The 12,418-nt window shown below is 53.8% G+C and overlaps 4 protein-coding genes across 4 annotated transcripts; all 4 read right to left on the reverse strand.

The window, feature by feature from the left end:
- Positions 1-176: 176 nt before the first annotated feature.
- TRIREDRAFT_103236 (uncharacterized protein) lies at positions 177-1,666 on the reverse strand (the record flags this gene model as incomplete). Its single annotated transcript, XM_006961818.1, has 3 exons — positions 177-1,009; positions 1,071-1,322; positions 1,378-1,666. The coding sequence occupies 3 exons, from the start codon at positions 1,664-1,666 to the stop codon at positions 177-179; spliced, it is 1,374 nt and encodes a 457-aa protein (XP_006961880.1).
- A 1,428-nt stretch (positions 1,667-3,094) lies between these two features.
- On the reverse strand, positions 3,095-5,189 carry TRIREDRAFT_44449 (uncharacterized protein). The gene is made up of 4 exons (XM_006961037.1): positions 4,950-5,189; positions 4,618-4,774; positions 3,892-4,523; positions 3,095-3,814 (listed from the first exon to the last, which is right to left on the reverse strand). Exons 1-4 carry the CDS (start codon positions 5,062-5,064, stop codon positions 3,264-3,266), a joined length of 1,455 nt encoding a protein of 484 aa, XP_006961099.1. The 5' UTR covers positions 5,065-5,189; the 3' UTR covers positions 3,095-3,263.
- Positions 5,190-6,113: 924 nt separating this feature from the next.
- TRIREDRAFT_74364 (uncharacterized protein) lies at positions 6,114-7,323 on the reverse strand (the record flags this gene model as incomplete). The annotated part of the gene is made up of 4 exons (XM_006961819.1): positions 6,114-6,616; positions 6,688-6,845; positions 6,903-6,984; positions 7,056-7,323. Coding segments are annotated over 4 exons (1,011 nt in total), but the record flags the coding sequence as incomplete, so codon positions are not given.
- A 3,676-nt stretch (positions 7,324-10,999) lies between these two features.
- TRIREDRAFT_74366 (uncharacterized protein) lies at positions 11,000-12,068 on the reverse strand (the record flags this gene model as incomplete). The annotated part of the gene is made up of 3 exons (XM_006961820.1): positions 11,000-11,412; positions 11,509-11,848; positions 11,927-12,068. Coding segments are annotated over 3 exons (894 nt in total), but the record flags the coding sequence as incomplete, so codon positions are not given.
- Between the last annotated feature and the right edge of the window lie 350 nt (positions 12,069-12,418).

Consider the following 12,418-nt stretch of genomic DNA (forward strand, 5'->3'; position numbering starts at 1 on the left):
GGTAAAAAATTGACTTGAAGCTATCATAAATCATTCAAAGGCTCGTACATTAACCCAACTACACCCCTTATACACAGCCGGTTACTTTCACATCGACACGGTCAACATGTCGTATCGTACAACACAGTGCGTCAGATTCCAAGCACTTAATCGTCTCAACATGACACCACCCGAGACTACCTCGCTCCACGGGTAGGCGGCGGTGGAAAAGAAGTGATGAGTATATCGCTCTGCGCGGGACTCCCCACGCTTGTCCTACTCTTCTTCTTGCTGATCAGCCCAAGAGCATTGGTGATTCCCCCATTCTCCTCTTCCCACTTTCTTTCAGGTCGTTGGGGCCTCGGAGTCGGTGACCAGCTGGACGGGCTCAAGTGAGGAGAAGGGGTATATCCTGGGGGCTGATGGCTAAGAAGAGGCGCGTTGGAGCGAGTCGAAACAGCGGACGCTGGCGTTGCAAAGTCGTCAGGCGAGGAAGCCCGAGGTGATATGTATGCCTGGGATGGCGGCGACAAAGCCGTGACAATACTTGGCCTCGTCACTGGGCCCTGCTGTCTGTTGATGCTGACGGTCAACGAGCTTTGGCTATTCCAGGGATATTGATGGGCGGAATACGGGCTGGCTCCAAGGCCGGTGGTGACCATGACATGCGCGTTCTTTTCCCCATTTGAGGTGACGTTTGTCTGAACATCCTCAGGGAACCTTGGAGTGACGGGCGTCACTCTGGTCTGGCAGCGGAAAGAATAGTCAGATGTGCGGTTCTGCTGTCTCGCGCGGTTCCTGCGCTTGCGAACACACACAAAGATGAAACCTGCGACCAGCGCAAGTAGGACGGCGCCACCAACAGCGATGCCTACGATTCTCGAGCTGGAAATTTTGGGGCCATCATTTGCGGCTGGGGATGATGGGTCGAGAACTTGGATGGTGTCATCGCCAAAGATGGTATTGTTGAGTATGAGGATGTCGCCAGGGGCAGGCTTTGACCTGCATGCACCTTGAATCGTGAGAAGGACTAAGAGAAAGTATCAGCAACAAACAAGGGGTTAAAGGGGGTCAGCATATAAAGGACGTACAATTAGATAGATATTGATGATCTCCATCGGCCCCAACGCACCCCAAGCATCCCTCGACATCGTCACTCGTGATGGCGCCTCCACTTGCATCGCAATAGTCATAGAGGGTCGAGTTGTTTGGATCCTTGATGCCAAACTCAAGAGCCGAGGCTAGGTTGCCGCACCCTTCGGATGTCGTGCAAGGGCCGGAGTCAATGCCGGTGCTGTTCGGGTAGCCAAACATGCAGTAGCTAGAAGAATACCGCAGGTTATCTATGGTATCGTTAGCCACGGCTTCCATAAGCGTTCACAGAGCAGAAGGACTTACAAAGGAACCACTGCTGGTCACTCTCGCCATCATGGGTGTAAGTGCTGTTCTGCAGGCACGTGAAGCAGCTCTTCAGCTTCTGCCCCTTTGATGTACCGTCCAAGTCCTGGTCATTGCAGACAACGTCTTCCCATTGGTGATTGAAGAACTTTGGATCGGATTGCGATGAGTCGGAGGTGGTGCAGACGCTTGTGCATGGTGAATTCGGGGAGACTTTGAAGGCGTTCGCGAATGATAAGGCCGTGATGAACAAGGGGAGGATTCCGCGACCGATTGGCATATGCAGCATCTTCTCTACAATAGTTTCGGTTGGTGGGAGTAAATGAGATTCGGTAGAGATAGGGCTGTATCGGAGGCGGACAGCTGAATTCTTGATATGAAAGAGCGACTGATGCCAAAGGCGTAATCAAAGATGAGAAGCCAATGTTTAAGGAGCGTCTCAACACTGCGCAGAGAAAGAATGTCGCTATCGCAGCGTCCCTAATCCGTAAATGTAAAGGCAAGATAGTTCGGCCCATCAACAGGCAAGCAATATCTATATCGCAACAGGGTTGCAACACAGCAAAGAAAAAAGCCAAGCGAGAAGAAACACAACAGATGGGTATCAATATGAGAGAAGGAGAGAGAGGGAGACAAGAAGCGAGTGAGAATCTGCCGAGTCAAAGCCAAGTCGAAGCAGCAGATGCCGCCCATAATATCCTTAGTCCGTCAAGGCATTGACGCTTGAATCATGGCTTCAATAAGCTTGTTGATCCCAAGGCGCCGGTGACGAGACTATCGTGACAGCAGCAAGGACACGGCGGCAAAAACCATGTGTTCTTGGACTTGTTCCTGCATTGAGACGGCAGACGATGATTTGCTTGCCGCCCGGTCCTGGACACCCCCTCGCTTAAGGGCTCTCAGCTCCCCCGTCGGTGATATCACACACCCACAGTCGCTCTCTGTATGTCTGTCAGTCTCGGTCTCTCTTGTAGGGCGCTTGCCCGCATCTTCAGCAACTTCTTCAGCTTGGTCCGGGGCTTGATTTCATGTCTCTCTCTGCCATCCCACTCGGCCGACAATATTCATCACACCGGCCTCGATACCAGCATCCCTGCTCATCGCATCGCATCGCATCGCATCGCATCGCATCGACAGCCTCCACGTGAGGCGGTGGGCACATCACTCAAAACCAATCCAATTTCACCATATCACAGACAAGATCAGGCACGAAGGGAAACGGCGGGAACTAGGAAGGAAACAGTTAAAGGCATCGTCAATTGCCGTCCAATAGGAAGCGATAGAAACCCGCTTGCAGAAGAAAAACGCACAAACTATTAGATGGAGAGCAGAGTGAGCGCCTAGCCAATCGAACGAGCGCGAAAGTGCAATTGGTGAGAGGAGGAAGAAAAATGAAGAGGCACGATTTGGAAAAAAGAGGTGTGATGACGGCATGCAAGAGAGTCGGCGCTTAATTTCTGCGTGACTCCACGTGAGTTTGTGCCCAATGCCGCCTTCCGTTTCAGGAATCAGGTTGAAGAGGCAGGAACAAGTTTTACTGAACAAAGTGAAGTTGCCTCCATTGAATTGCTTCTCATAATAGGTACCTGCCCTACATTCACAGGTGCTTCACATGCAAACTGACAGTTGTAGCATACCTACGTAAGGTAAGGTAGGAGGTAGGTAGAATAATGTACGAATTGATACCTAAACGCCAATTGCCCGATATCCCCAATTCTGGGTTAACTAGAAAAAGAAAAAGAAAAAGGTGCAAGACGACCAACGTCCATATCGACAACAGGCTCCCACGCCAGGAAGCTTCACAATGGAACAGATTCTTCATCAGTCTGCATCTTGCTTCTTCCACTTCCACTTCCACACACTCTGCTTTTCTTCCCCTTCTTCCCTTAATCGCTGTCCTCGTCGTCGCCCTTGCCCCCCTTCTTGGCTGCCTTGGCCGCCTTCTTCTCCGCCTTCCGTCGTTTCCGCTCAGCCTTCTCCTCGGCTGTCTCGCCCTCGTGCTTCTTTCGCTTCTTCTTGTCCTCGTCGGCGGCAGGAGTCTCTGCGTCGCCCATCTTGGCATCAGCCTGCTCGCTCTTGGAGGGCAGGACAGGGATCGAGGTGGTGGCGGGAGCGGCGGCAGCAGCAGCGGCAGAGGCATCTGACGCGCTGAAGTCCTTGTACTCCGAGGTCCACTTGGCGGGAGTGGCATCGTTGGGTCGGCCGAACTTGTCCAGCTTGCCGTCGGCCTTGAGCTTCTTCTTCTCCTGGGCGACGGGTCCGAGGCCCCATCGTCGGGGGTACAGGTCACGCTCCATGATGCAGCGCTTGACCTTGGCCACAACTCCGTGGTCGCACGTAGACATCTCAACCGTGGACATCTGGGCAATACCAATGGCAATAGCCTCACCCTTGGTGGTCATCAGGACAACCTCTTCGTGGTGCTCAATGCCAGACTCTGTGGGGAGCTTCAGTCAGCGACAAATCCAAACATTTGACCAGGCTTCTAAAGCTCTATTCATTAGGAAAACATACCATAACGCAGGAGACCGGGAAGCATAAGCTTGGCACCGTAGCAAACGGCGTTGACGGCGCTGTCCTTGACGACAAGACGCTTGTAGCCCAGGAGCAGAGTCTCCAGCGGCTTAATCACACGACGCAGGTAAGACTCGTCGCGAGTGTTGTCCATGGTCCACTGAGCATCCAGCACGTCGTGCAGAGTGACGAGGTGCTTGGTCTCGTCCATGGCTCCGGATCGCACACGTCGGAGCTCCTGCATGTGGGCACCGACACCCAGCAGCAGACCCAAGTGCACGCACAGAGTTCGGATGTAGGTACCAGCCTCGCAGCTCACCCAGAAGACACCCAGGTGACGGTCATTGTCAAACTCAATGAGCTTGCTCTCGTGGATGGTTCGGATACGGAGCTGGCGCTTGACGGCAGAGATCAGGGGCGGGCGCTGGAACAGGGCACCGGTGAGGGTCTCGAGGGCGCGGGCGAACTGGGCCTGGCCGCCGGGCAGCTTGTCATGCAGGCGGATGATGGCCACGTACTCCTTTCCGGCTCCTTGCTGGGACTTGACCAGTCGAGTGGCTCGGTCGATGCAGACAATCAGGCAGCCCGTGACCTTGGGGTCGAGGGTACCGCTGTGACCAGTCTTCTCAACACTGTACCAATTCTCATTGTTAGTTCCATCATGTCAGGGACGAGGGAAACTGATTGGAATCCCAATCGGCGACACAAACGCAGGTCGGCACGAACCGAAGAATCCGCTTAACCCAGGAGACAACCTCGTGACTAGAAGGGTTCGAAGGCTTGTCGAGGTTGATGACTCCCGAGCTAATGTAGGATTTGAGATCACGCTTCAGCGGCGCAGATCCGTTGGGGATCGGGGTGAAGTGACCGGTTCGCACAAGGACTAGAGAGGCGAAGAAGAAAAGAAGAGGTTAACAGAAGGCTCTCTCTTATTGATGCGTATGCCTTGTTTCCATGCGCTGCTCCAAGGACGCTTTAACCACCTCTCGCCACGTCCAATTGAGAGCTCGCATTCCATCCAGCACGCGCAAAAGCATCAGATCAGGCTCTTCACTCACGATTGTCATAGTTCTTGAGCAGCAGCGGCCACTTGCTGGTGTCAACAGGAGGAGTCACAGCCTGGGGCTTGATGATGTGCTCCTCCTGCTCCTTCTTGTTCACGACAACCGCCATCTTTGCAGTCGCTTCTCGAACAAATCGATCAGAAGTGCGAATATTCGAGAATCGAGAACGAAGGAAGAGATTGCAACGTCTGGCGGGTTCAGCTGAGGGAGACGATGCTGGCGCGCTCGTTGCAGGTCGTGATGGTGTTTTTTTCCTTCTCCGAGTTCTTCTACGAACATTGAGCTTCCAGTTTTTTTTTTTTTTTTTTCCTTCGCTCTGTGGGGCAGAAACTTTGCGTCCCCGAAATTGTGGCGCCAATTAGTCGCTAGGCTTAACAGGGCCAAGCGTCAACTCAAAGCCACAGATTTGGCGTCAACCAGCCACACAGACCAGTCGATGACTGCTTAGTCAGCACAAGTGTCGGGTTCGCTCAGAGGCATCGTGGTGAGAAGGAGCATTGATATCACCCGACTTCAGCCTCATAAGAAGCCGCAAGTTGTTCTTTCAAGACATCTCATCAATTGCAAATGAACATCACTCAGCGTGACACTCGCAAGTTCAGATTTATAACTCATTGCGAGAAACAGGCAGCCTCAAAGCGCTATTGGGTATCCCCATCATCCAACTTGAACCCACCAAAACACATCTTCGATCGTAACACCAACAGAGAGGTATATGCTCAAAATCACCCCAAAACACCACGCACAGAGAAACAAGCAGTAAACAATCAAAGGAAAATTGAGACTCGCCAGACCCCGGAAGCAAAGGACTTGTTCATGCATCGTGACCATTACTTGGCCCAGCTGCCTCCAGTTGAACCCCCTCCCTCACATCGCATTCCCATTGACGTCGTATTGCCTCGGCGGGCTATCAGAATTTCTTCCGTAACCAGGATGGCTCAGGATCGGAGCTTGGACGTGGTGAACCGGCTGCTTGTTGGCGGGCACACCACCACCAGCACTGTCGACATATTGCATCTCGTATGATTCCTCCTTCATCTTGCCCTTGTCTTCCGGCGACGCTGGCCATCGCTCGTGGTTCGCATTATTGACATCAATGGCTGAACCGAGTGCGAGCCCAATCTCGCGCGGCGACCGAGGAGAGCCCAGCGCGGGTTCTGGCCACGGCATGTGGTTGACGTCTGTTGAACTGATGGGGCTGTTGAACTGGGAGGAGTAGGGGGAGAAGTATCGGGGGAACGTCTTCTCCGTGTTGCCGGTGACGGGAGACTCGTCCCAGGTCCGCAGAGGGCGCTGGCTGAGGGGCGTGTCGGTGGAATCATGCTGGATCCCACCGGGCATTGATGGCCAGCCACCTGGATTCGATTTCATCTGCGGCATGTTGGTCTGCAGCTTCTTGAGGAACGCCTTTCTCCGTCTTCTGCCCCTGCAGACAACGGCCACACCCGCGAGGATGAGCAAGAGGATGAAACCGGCTACGGCAATGCCGACTTTTCCGCCGAGGCCTAGCGGGCCATGATCGAACCAGGCGGGATCTACTTTGGCTGTTGGTGAAGGGGCGGTGATGTTGACAATGTCGCTTGAGAAGATGTTACCCTCGAGGCCGAGGGTCACGCCGCTGATTGGCTTTTGTTCGCATCCAGCTTGAAGAACTGTGACGACTATGCACACAATGTTAGCAATGGCCAGGTTGCTTCTCTTGTATAGTGTCAGCGGTGAGTGGGCAGCATACAGTTTGCCAGGTAGTTGTTGGAGACCTGGAGACATTCAATACACCCATGAAAGTCCAAGGTGTCGCTCGTGGGCCATAGATCGCAGTACCCATAGTCGTCATACTTGACAGACAGGTTCTGGTACGCAATAGCGTTGGTGAAGGCACCGCAAGCTTTGCTAAAGGGAACATTGTCAGCCATGACACACGGCACCACAAAGGGTCCTTCATCTCACCTCGTCACACATGGATTGTTGACAAAGTCGTAATGCTGCGGCTCGTTGAAGACGCAGTACGATACGGCATACCGAAGGTTATCTGGAGGTCGATCATCAGCAAGTGAAGTGTGCGACAGCACCGAGAGACCAAGAAGAAGGAAGATCGCATACACAAGGCTGCCATGTTGTCCGAGTAGTTGCCCTTGGTCGCATAGCCGCTGTTGAGCTCACACTGCACGCAGCCTTGAAACACGGTCCCAGCTCCGTTCGCATAGCCGCCCGTGTACTGGCCCGGCGTGCACACCAGGTCGCCGGCAGACGTCGAGTCCAGGACGTTGCCGCAGTTGGTCGAGCACGGCGAATCGGGCGCGACGAGGATGGCCTCTGCGGCGGGCAGGATTGCGCCGGCGGCTGCGAAGCTCGTCAGGAGGCGCAACATGGCTTTTTTTTTTTTTCTTCCGGAGTGTGGTGGACTGTAAAAGACTGGAGGTTTCTGCTGTGTCGCTGGGCGGGTTCGAATGTGAAAAGGTAGCGAGCGTGTGGAGGTGAGGGAGCTTCGACGACACAGTTCCAGCCTGTGTACTATTATTACGTGCCACCCTTGATGTTGATGATGATGATGTTGATGATGATGATGGCAGTCGAAGCTGTTCACGATGACAAACGAGGGACGAGCTGCATGTCCTGCTTGGTCGTTGCAGAGGGCCAGCCGAGGATGTTATAATGGGATCGGGAAGCTGTGGTTGTATAATAACATGCAGCGTCGCAAACGCGGTGATGCCAGAGAAGAAGGGGGTGGAGGAACAGAACAGGGCCAAGACCAGGACCAAGACGGTGGCTGTTGGTCGGCAGATGTGATGAAGACGCAGACTCGCATCCCAGGCGTTCGTCTGCGCATGTCAAAGCGAGAGAGAGAGAGCACGGATATGCAGGCAAGCATCCAATACCGTAACATCCATCTCTCTGGGCCAACCCTCACTCAACGCATCACCTCAACTCTTTCTTCTCCACCCCCCAGCCCAGCTCCAAAGAAACAAGGCCAACCAGAACCAGAACCCCCCCCCTCTCGTCCATTTCCCTCTTCGGGTCTCTCACCATCCGGAACCCCATCATCAAGGTCGTCAATCCCTTCAACCTCCGCTCCAATCTCACCAGCCCTTGGATTTTCCCACGGCACGGCACATCATGAACCTTGGCTTTGGCCACTAAAAGACGGGAGACGACCCGCGATGCCAGTCTCCTCACGTCCCCCCCCTTGTCGTGGCGTCAAGCCCTCTGCAGGGAATCCCTGTCCGCCCATTTCACACTGCCATCACCGACCGCTGCCTGTCGACGGGCTCCGATTGGACGGGCGGTGCTGCGACCTGGGCGCTTAATTCGACGCTGTGGATGGATAGACGGGCTGACGGTTCAAAGCCTTGATGAACCAGAGACAGGAAGAGAAAAAGCCGAGATCTGGGCTGGAAATTGCTTTGGGTCATGTAATCCAATCCCATCCGTTTTGCTCCTCTGTCGTCCGTTTCCTGACCATTCCCAACATGACTGACAATACGGATAGTGAGTCGATAGCGCAGTGAGGCAATCGGTGCTATCGTGTGATTTCCAAGCTTCTCTTCCCGGCCGCTCATCACGCACGGCAAAAAGTCCTGCACCTCCCAGGAAGCCTCACTGCGACCCTCTTCGTCCACAAATCTCCATCGTCTTTCCTGCGGGGGTGGCCAAGAGATTCTCCGCCTTTGTGCATCATCAGCCTTTGGACCAACATGCATCTACCCTCACTGGAATGCTTTCGTATTGATACAGTATCTCGTCGTCTTCAACAGCAAATGATACCTCGTGTTATACCAGAGAGGTAGGTATGTAATCGTGTACTCTCTCATAAACGCCGGCTCCCGTTGAATATCTCGCCACAACATAACGTAGCCATCCATACGAGCATTATAACAGAGTTACACCAAAGGACTCAAATACATCATCACCAACGCTCGGCAACATGCATCGACTCTATCGCTTGTGCGCCCGTGACACGCCCCCCCATCTTACCACGCTTCACGAGCTCTTTTACCGCCCCCAAGCGCCGTGCACGCCATCACACTCATCCACCCTTTTCAGTCAATGTTAGCTGAAGGAACAGGCTTCCATCTCCAAAAGACGGCGAGAAAGATGTCGGAAATGCATGCTTTCTTTGAGTAGCCGCGCCGAGAAGCGCCAAACTGTGTGAATGATTCTGCATCTGGTGATGTAAAGCATACAACTACACTCTTGAACCAACATCACCTTACGAGTACTTACATGTAGGCACTCCGTAAAGGTGCTAGAGCTGCATGCCAGCAGCGTGCAGACGGATGAGGATTTTCCCCTTTCGCTTATGCACGATTAGCCTGCAAGGGACGGCATCCGTGCCGTGCTTCTATGGGGATGCTGAGCACACGGACGGTAGGGCGAAGCGATGGCCTCCGAATTGCTTCCATCGTATGTCGTTAAGAATCACTATGCAGACGAAGGTGGGTTCCAGCTCTGTGCTTGCGATATGTCCAAACGTTTCAACTTTTTTTCTTTTGTGCTTCGTAAACCATATAGCAATACATCAAACTCCGTCTATGTGCAGATAGCCTCGCTAAACCAATCGAAAAGAGAAGGAAAGAAAATGATGCCAAATCCCACGCAAGCTGGCATCTATATCTCCTACCAAATCGAGCTCACACGCCGCCTCACAATATGTTCCGGGGCCTTTTCCACGCACTTGAGCAAGGAAAAAGTCTTCTCCAGACCATCGGGCAGCTCCAAATCCGGAACCAGTAGCATAGCCGTTGGAGTCCTTGGGCCCGAATTAGTAGTTGTCGTAGCCTCGTCTTCCCTCTTCTTCTCATCGCTAGGGCGAGTCTGTTCGGGCTTTGATGAGTGTGTGCGGCCGGATGGTCGACGATGATTGTCCCTCGGGCGTTCATTCTGCGACGCATCGCGCCTGGTGGATGCCCTCCTTGTTGTGCCTCCCTCCTTCACATGCTGCGAATGACTCCCCGACCGGCCTCTGGCCCTAGAATGGTTTTGCTGTCGAGTCCCGGACGGAGGGCGGCTGCCATGCACGGGACAGCTGGCAGAAGGATACTCTTCGATGAGAGTAAACTGTGACAGATCGACTACTTCTCGTTGGGAAATTTGCGTCCCCCGAGAGCCGCGCCGCGCATCTCTCAGATGTTTGTGCGAGGAGCGCCGTCTGCCTCTCCCAGTTTCCTCTGGAGCTACTTGTGATGCTGAGTGGGATTGCATGAGGTAGGCCGGTAAGACGGCACTGCTGGAATAGCTCCTAGCCACGTCATCGATCTGGTTCTGGCTATACTTCCGTCGAAGTTGATTCTGAGACGACTGCCGTGATAGTGGTCCGTCGTAGTCGCTTCCACGCCGGCTATTCCAGTCGGAAGATTGCCGCTGGCTGTGAGCCCTGTACTTGTTCCTATAACTCTCCTCCGGCCTGGTACCACCTCCGGCTTCCGCGGTCCTAGATCGCTCTTGCGCTGTAATGTGCGGCAGGTCAGGGGCATCTATCATTGAGACGGAAAGCTGACGGACTCGGCCCGGCTGGTTGTTCCACACAGATACATCGGATCGAAGGCTAAATCGCTTGTCGTTTTCCGCCATATCAGGATAAAAGGGTACAAATTCATCTGTGCCTTTCTGCAAGCCTCGGAGCTCTTCTAGAGGCGCTGTCGTGGACTGGTTCGAAAATGTAGACATTTCCCTATGAGATACGGGAGATTCTGCTTCGAGGTACCGCCGGAGCATATATTGATCAGGCGGTATGTCAAGTTGCAAGGATTTGATGTCTAACCTGGGCTTCGATTCTCTCGCTGCATGGGAAACCTTGGGCTCAGGAGCCCCGTTATCGAGTGGTTTCCCGAAATATTTAGGAGACTCGTGGTAATCCTGCCCACCAAGATTAGGTGTGGACTCTACGTGCCACGTTTGTTCGTCGCCTCGGGTGTTTTCACGAGAGTAGTCTGAGGATTGCTTGTAATGATCGTCAGGGCTATCCAAGACCTGATCTCGGTTTTTCTGCTCCGGATATGGGTCGTTGTTCGAACTTGCTTCAGATTCGGGCGGGACATCATTTCCGGATTGGACCTTTGGCTGAAGCGGCGAATATGCCAGTTTGGCATACGGCTCGGAGTCAGTGTCGACCACCAAGAGACCCGTCTCGCCACGACCCATGATGCCGTACACCCAGATCTCGCCAGACTGTATGCCAACCACGGTGCTCGTGCCGGCATATGTTGCGTCACCCTCGATGCCACAGCGATTCGCAAAGACGACGATGACTTCTTGATTTGAGTCTGCCCGGATCAGCGGCTCGAGGCGCGAGACCCAGTACAACAGAGTCATGCTGTCCGGTTCCAGAGGGGTGCTGGTAAACTCTTGCGGATTCTCATTCGTAAGCCAGGCCATAGATACGATGACAAGACGAGCACCGCTGTCCAGGACATGTTGTCCGAATTCGAACTTGTTCCATGGAGCCTCAAACTTGTAAGGGCTTCATCAACAAATCGCCAGGTCAGCTTCGACAATAATAATAATAACAACAATAACGTGAAACAAGAAGAATCACCACCTTTGCGTGCACACTTACTTCAGATCCATGCAAATCCCCATGGCCGTCTGGCCCAAGCCAGGAAGTCGACCTGCAAAGAAGCCATGAGAGCCCTCGAGCGCCCAAGTCTCGTCGGTGTAGTACAGATGCGTCTTGCGGTAGTTGGCCACCGTCTCGCCGTCGCCGTTGACGGCAATAGCCGAGTTGTAGTACTCGGGGTCGGTGGGCCAGTTCAGCGTCGGATCTACCTTTTCGGGGTATCCAACGACGACAGTGCAGTCGTGTTTGAGAGCAGTGTTTCGAGCCCAGAGCGAGCTGATGCCTGTGCTGGATTCCTCGAGGTAAGGGGAGATGTGACCTAGAGACTTGAAGTTGTAGCCTTGACGGTAGATGGCGGGTTAGAAGACGAAAGTCACGAAGCAACTCCGCGAGGACGAGGAGAATGTGCAAGCCTCACCGGTAAAGGCCAGCTCTGGAAGCACCAAGAGGTCGAGGTCGAGGTCGTCGGAATCCGCCTCGCTGAGAATCGCGTCCGCCTTGGTGAGGTTGTTTTCCACATCGGCAACCTGCGGCGCAAACTGAAGGCACGCGATCCGCATCTTCCAGCACGTTTCTTTTTTTTTTTTTTCGCCTTGCTTTTGTGTTTTCTTTGCCTCTCCCAAGCTTCGAGCGTCGACCCAGAGACTCTGCGACTTTTGCTCGCGGGCAGTCCAGAGTCCAGCGGCCACGGGCAGAGCCCGGCTTTGAGCACCGCTTCTCGTTCTGTGCAAAGCCTCGGACGCGCAACAGTAAAGGGTCAGGCGATGTCACAGCCAACGCTCAAGAGATGCTGGACCCAACAGCAAAAGCTGACTGTTTTGGGCGTAGGACAGAGGAGTTACTCCGAAGCATCTGGAAATGGAGCCCGAGGGTTTGGATGAAGCGATTACACCGGTCGAGTTGAGGGGGG

This window comes from Trichoderma reesei (genome assembly GCF_000167675.1).
Source record: "Trichoderma reesei QM6a unplaced genomic scaffold TRIREscaffold_1, whole genome shotgun sequence".
NCBI classification, from domain to species: Eukaryota; Fungi; Ascomycota; class Sordariomycetes; order Hypocreales; family Hypocreaceae; genus Trichoderma; species Trichoderma reesei.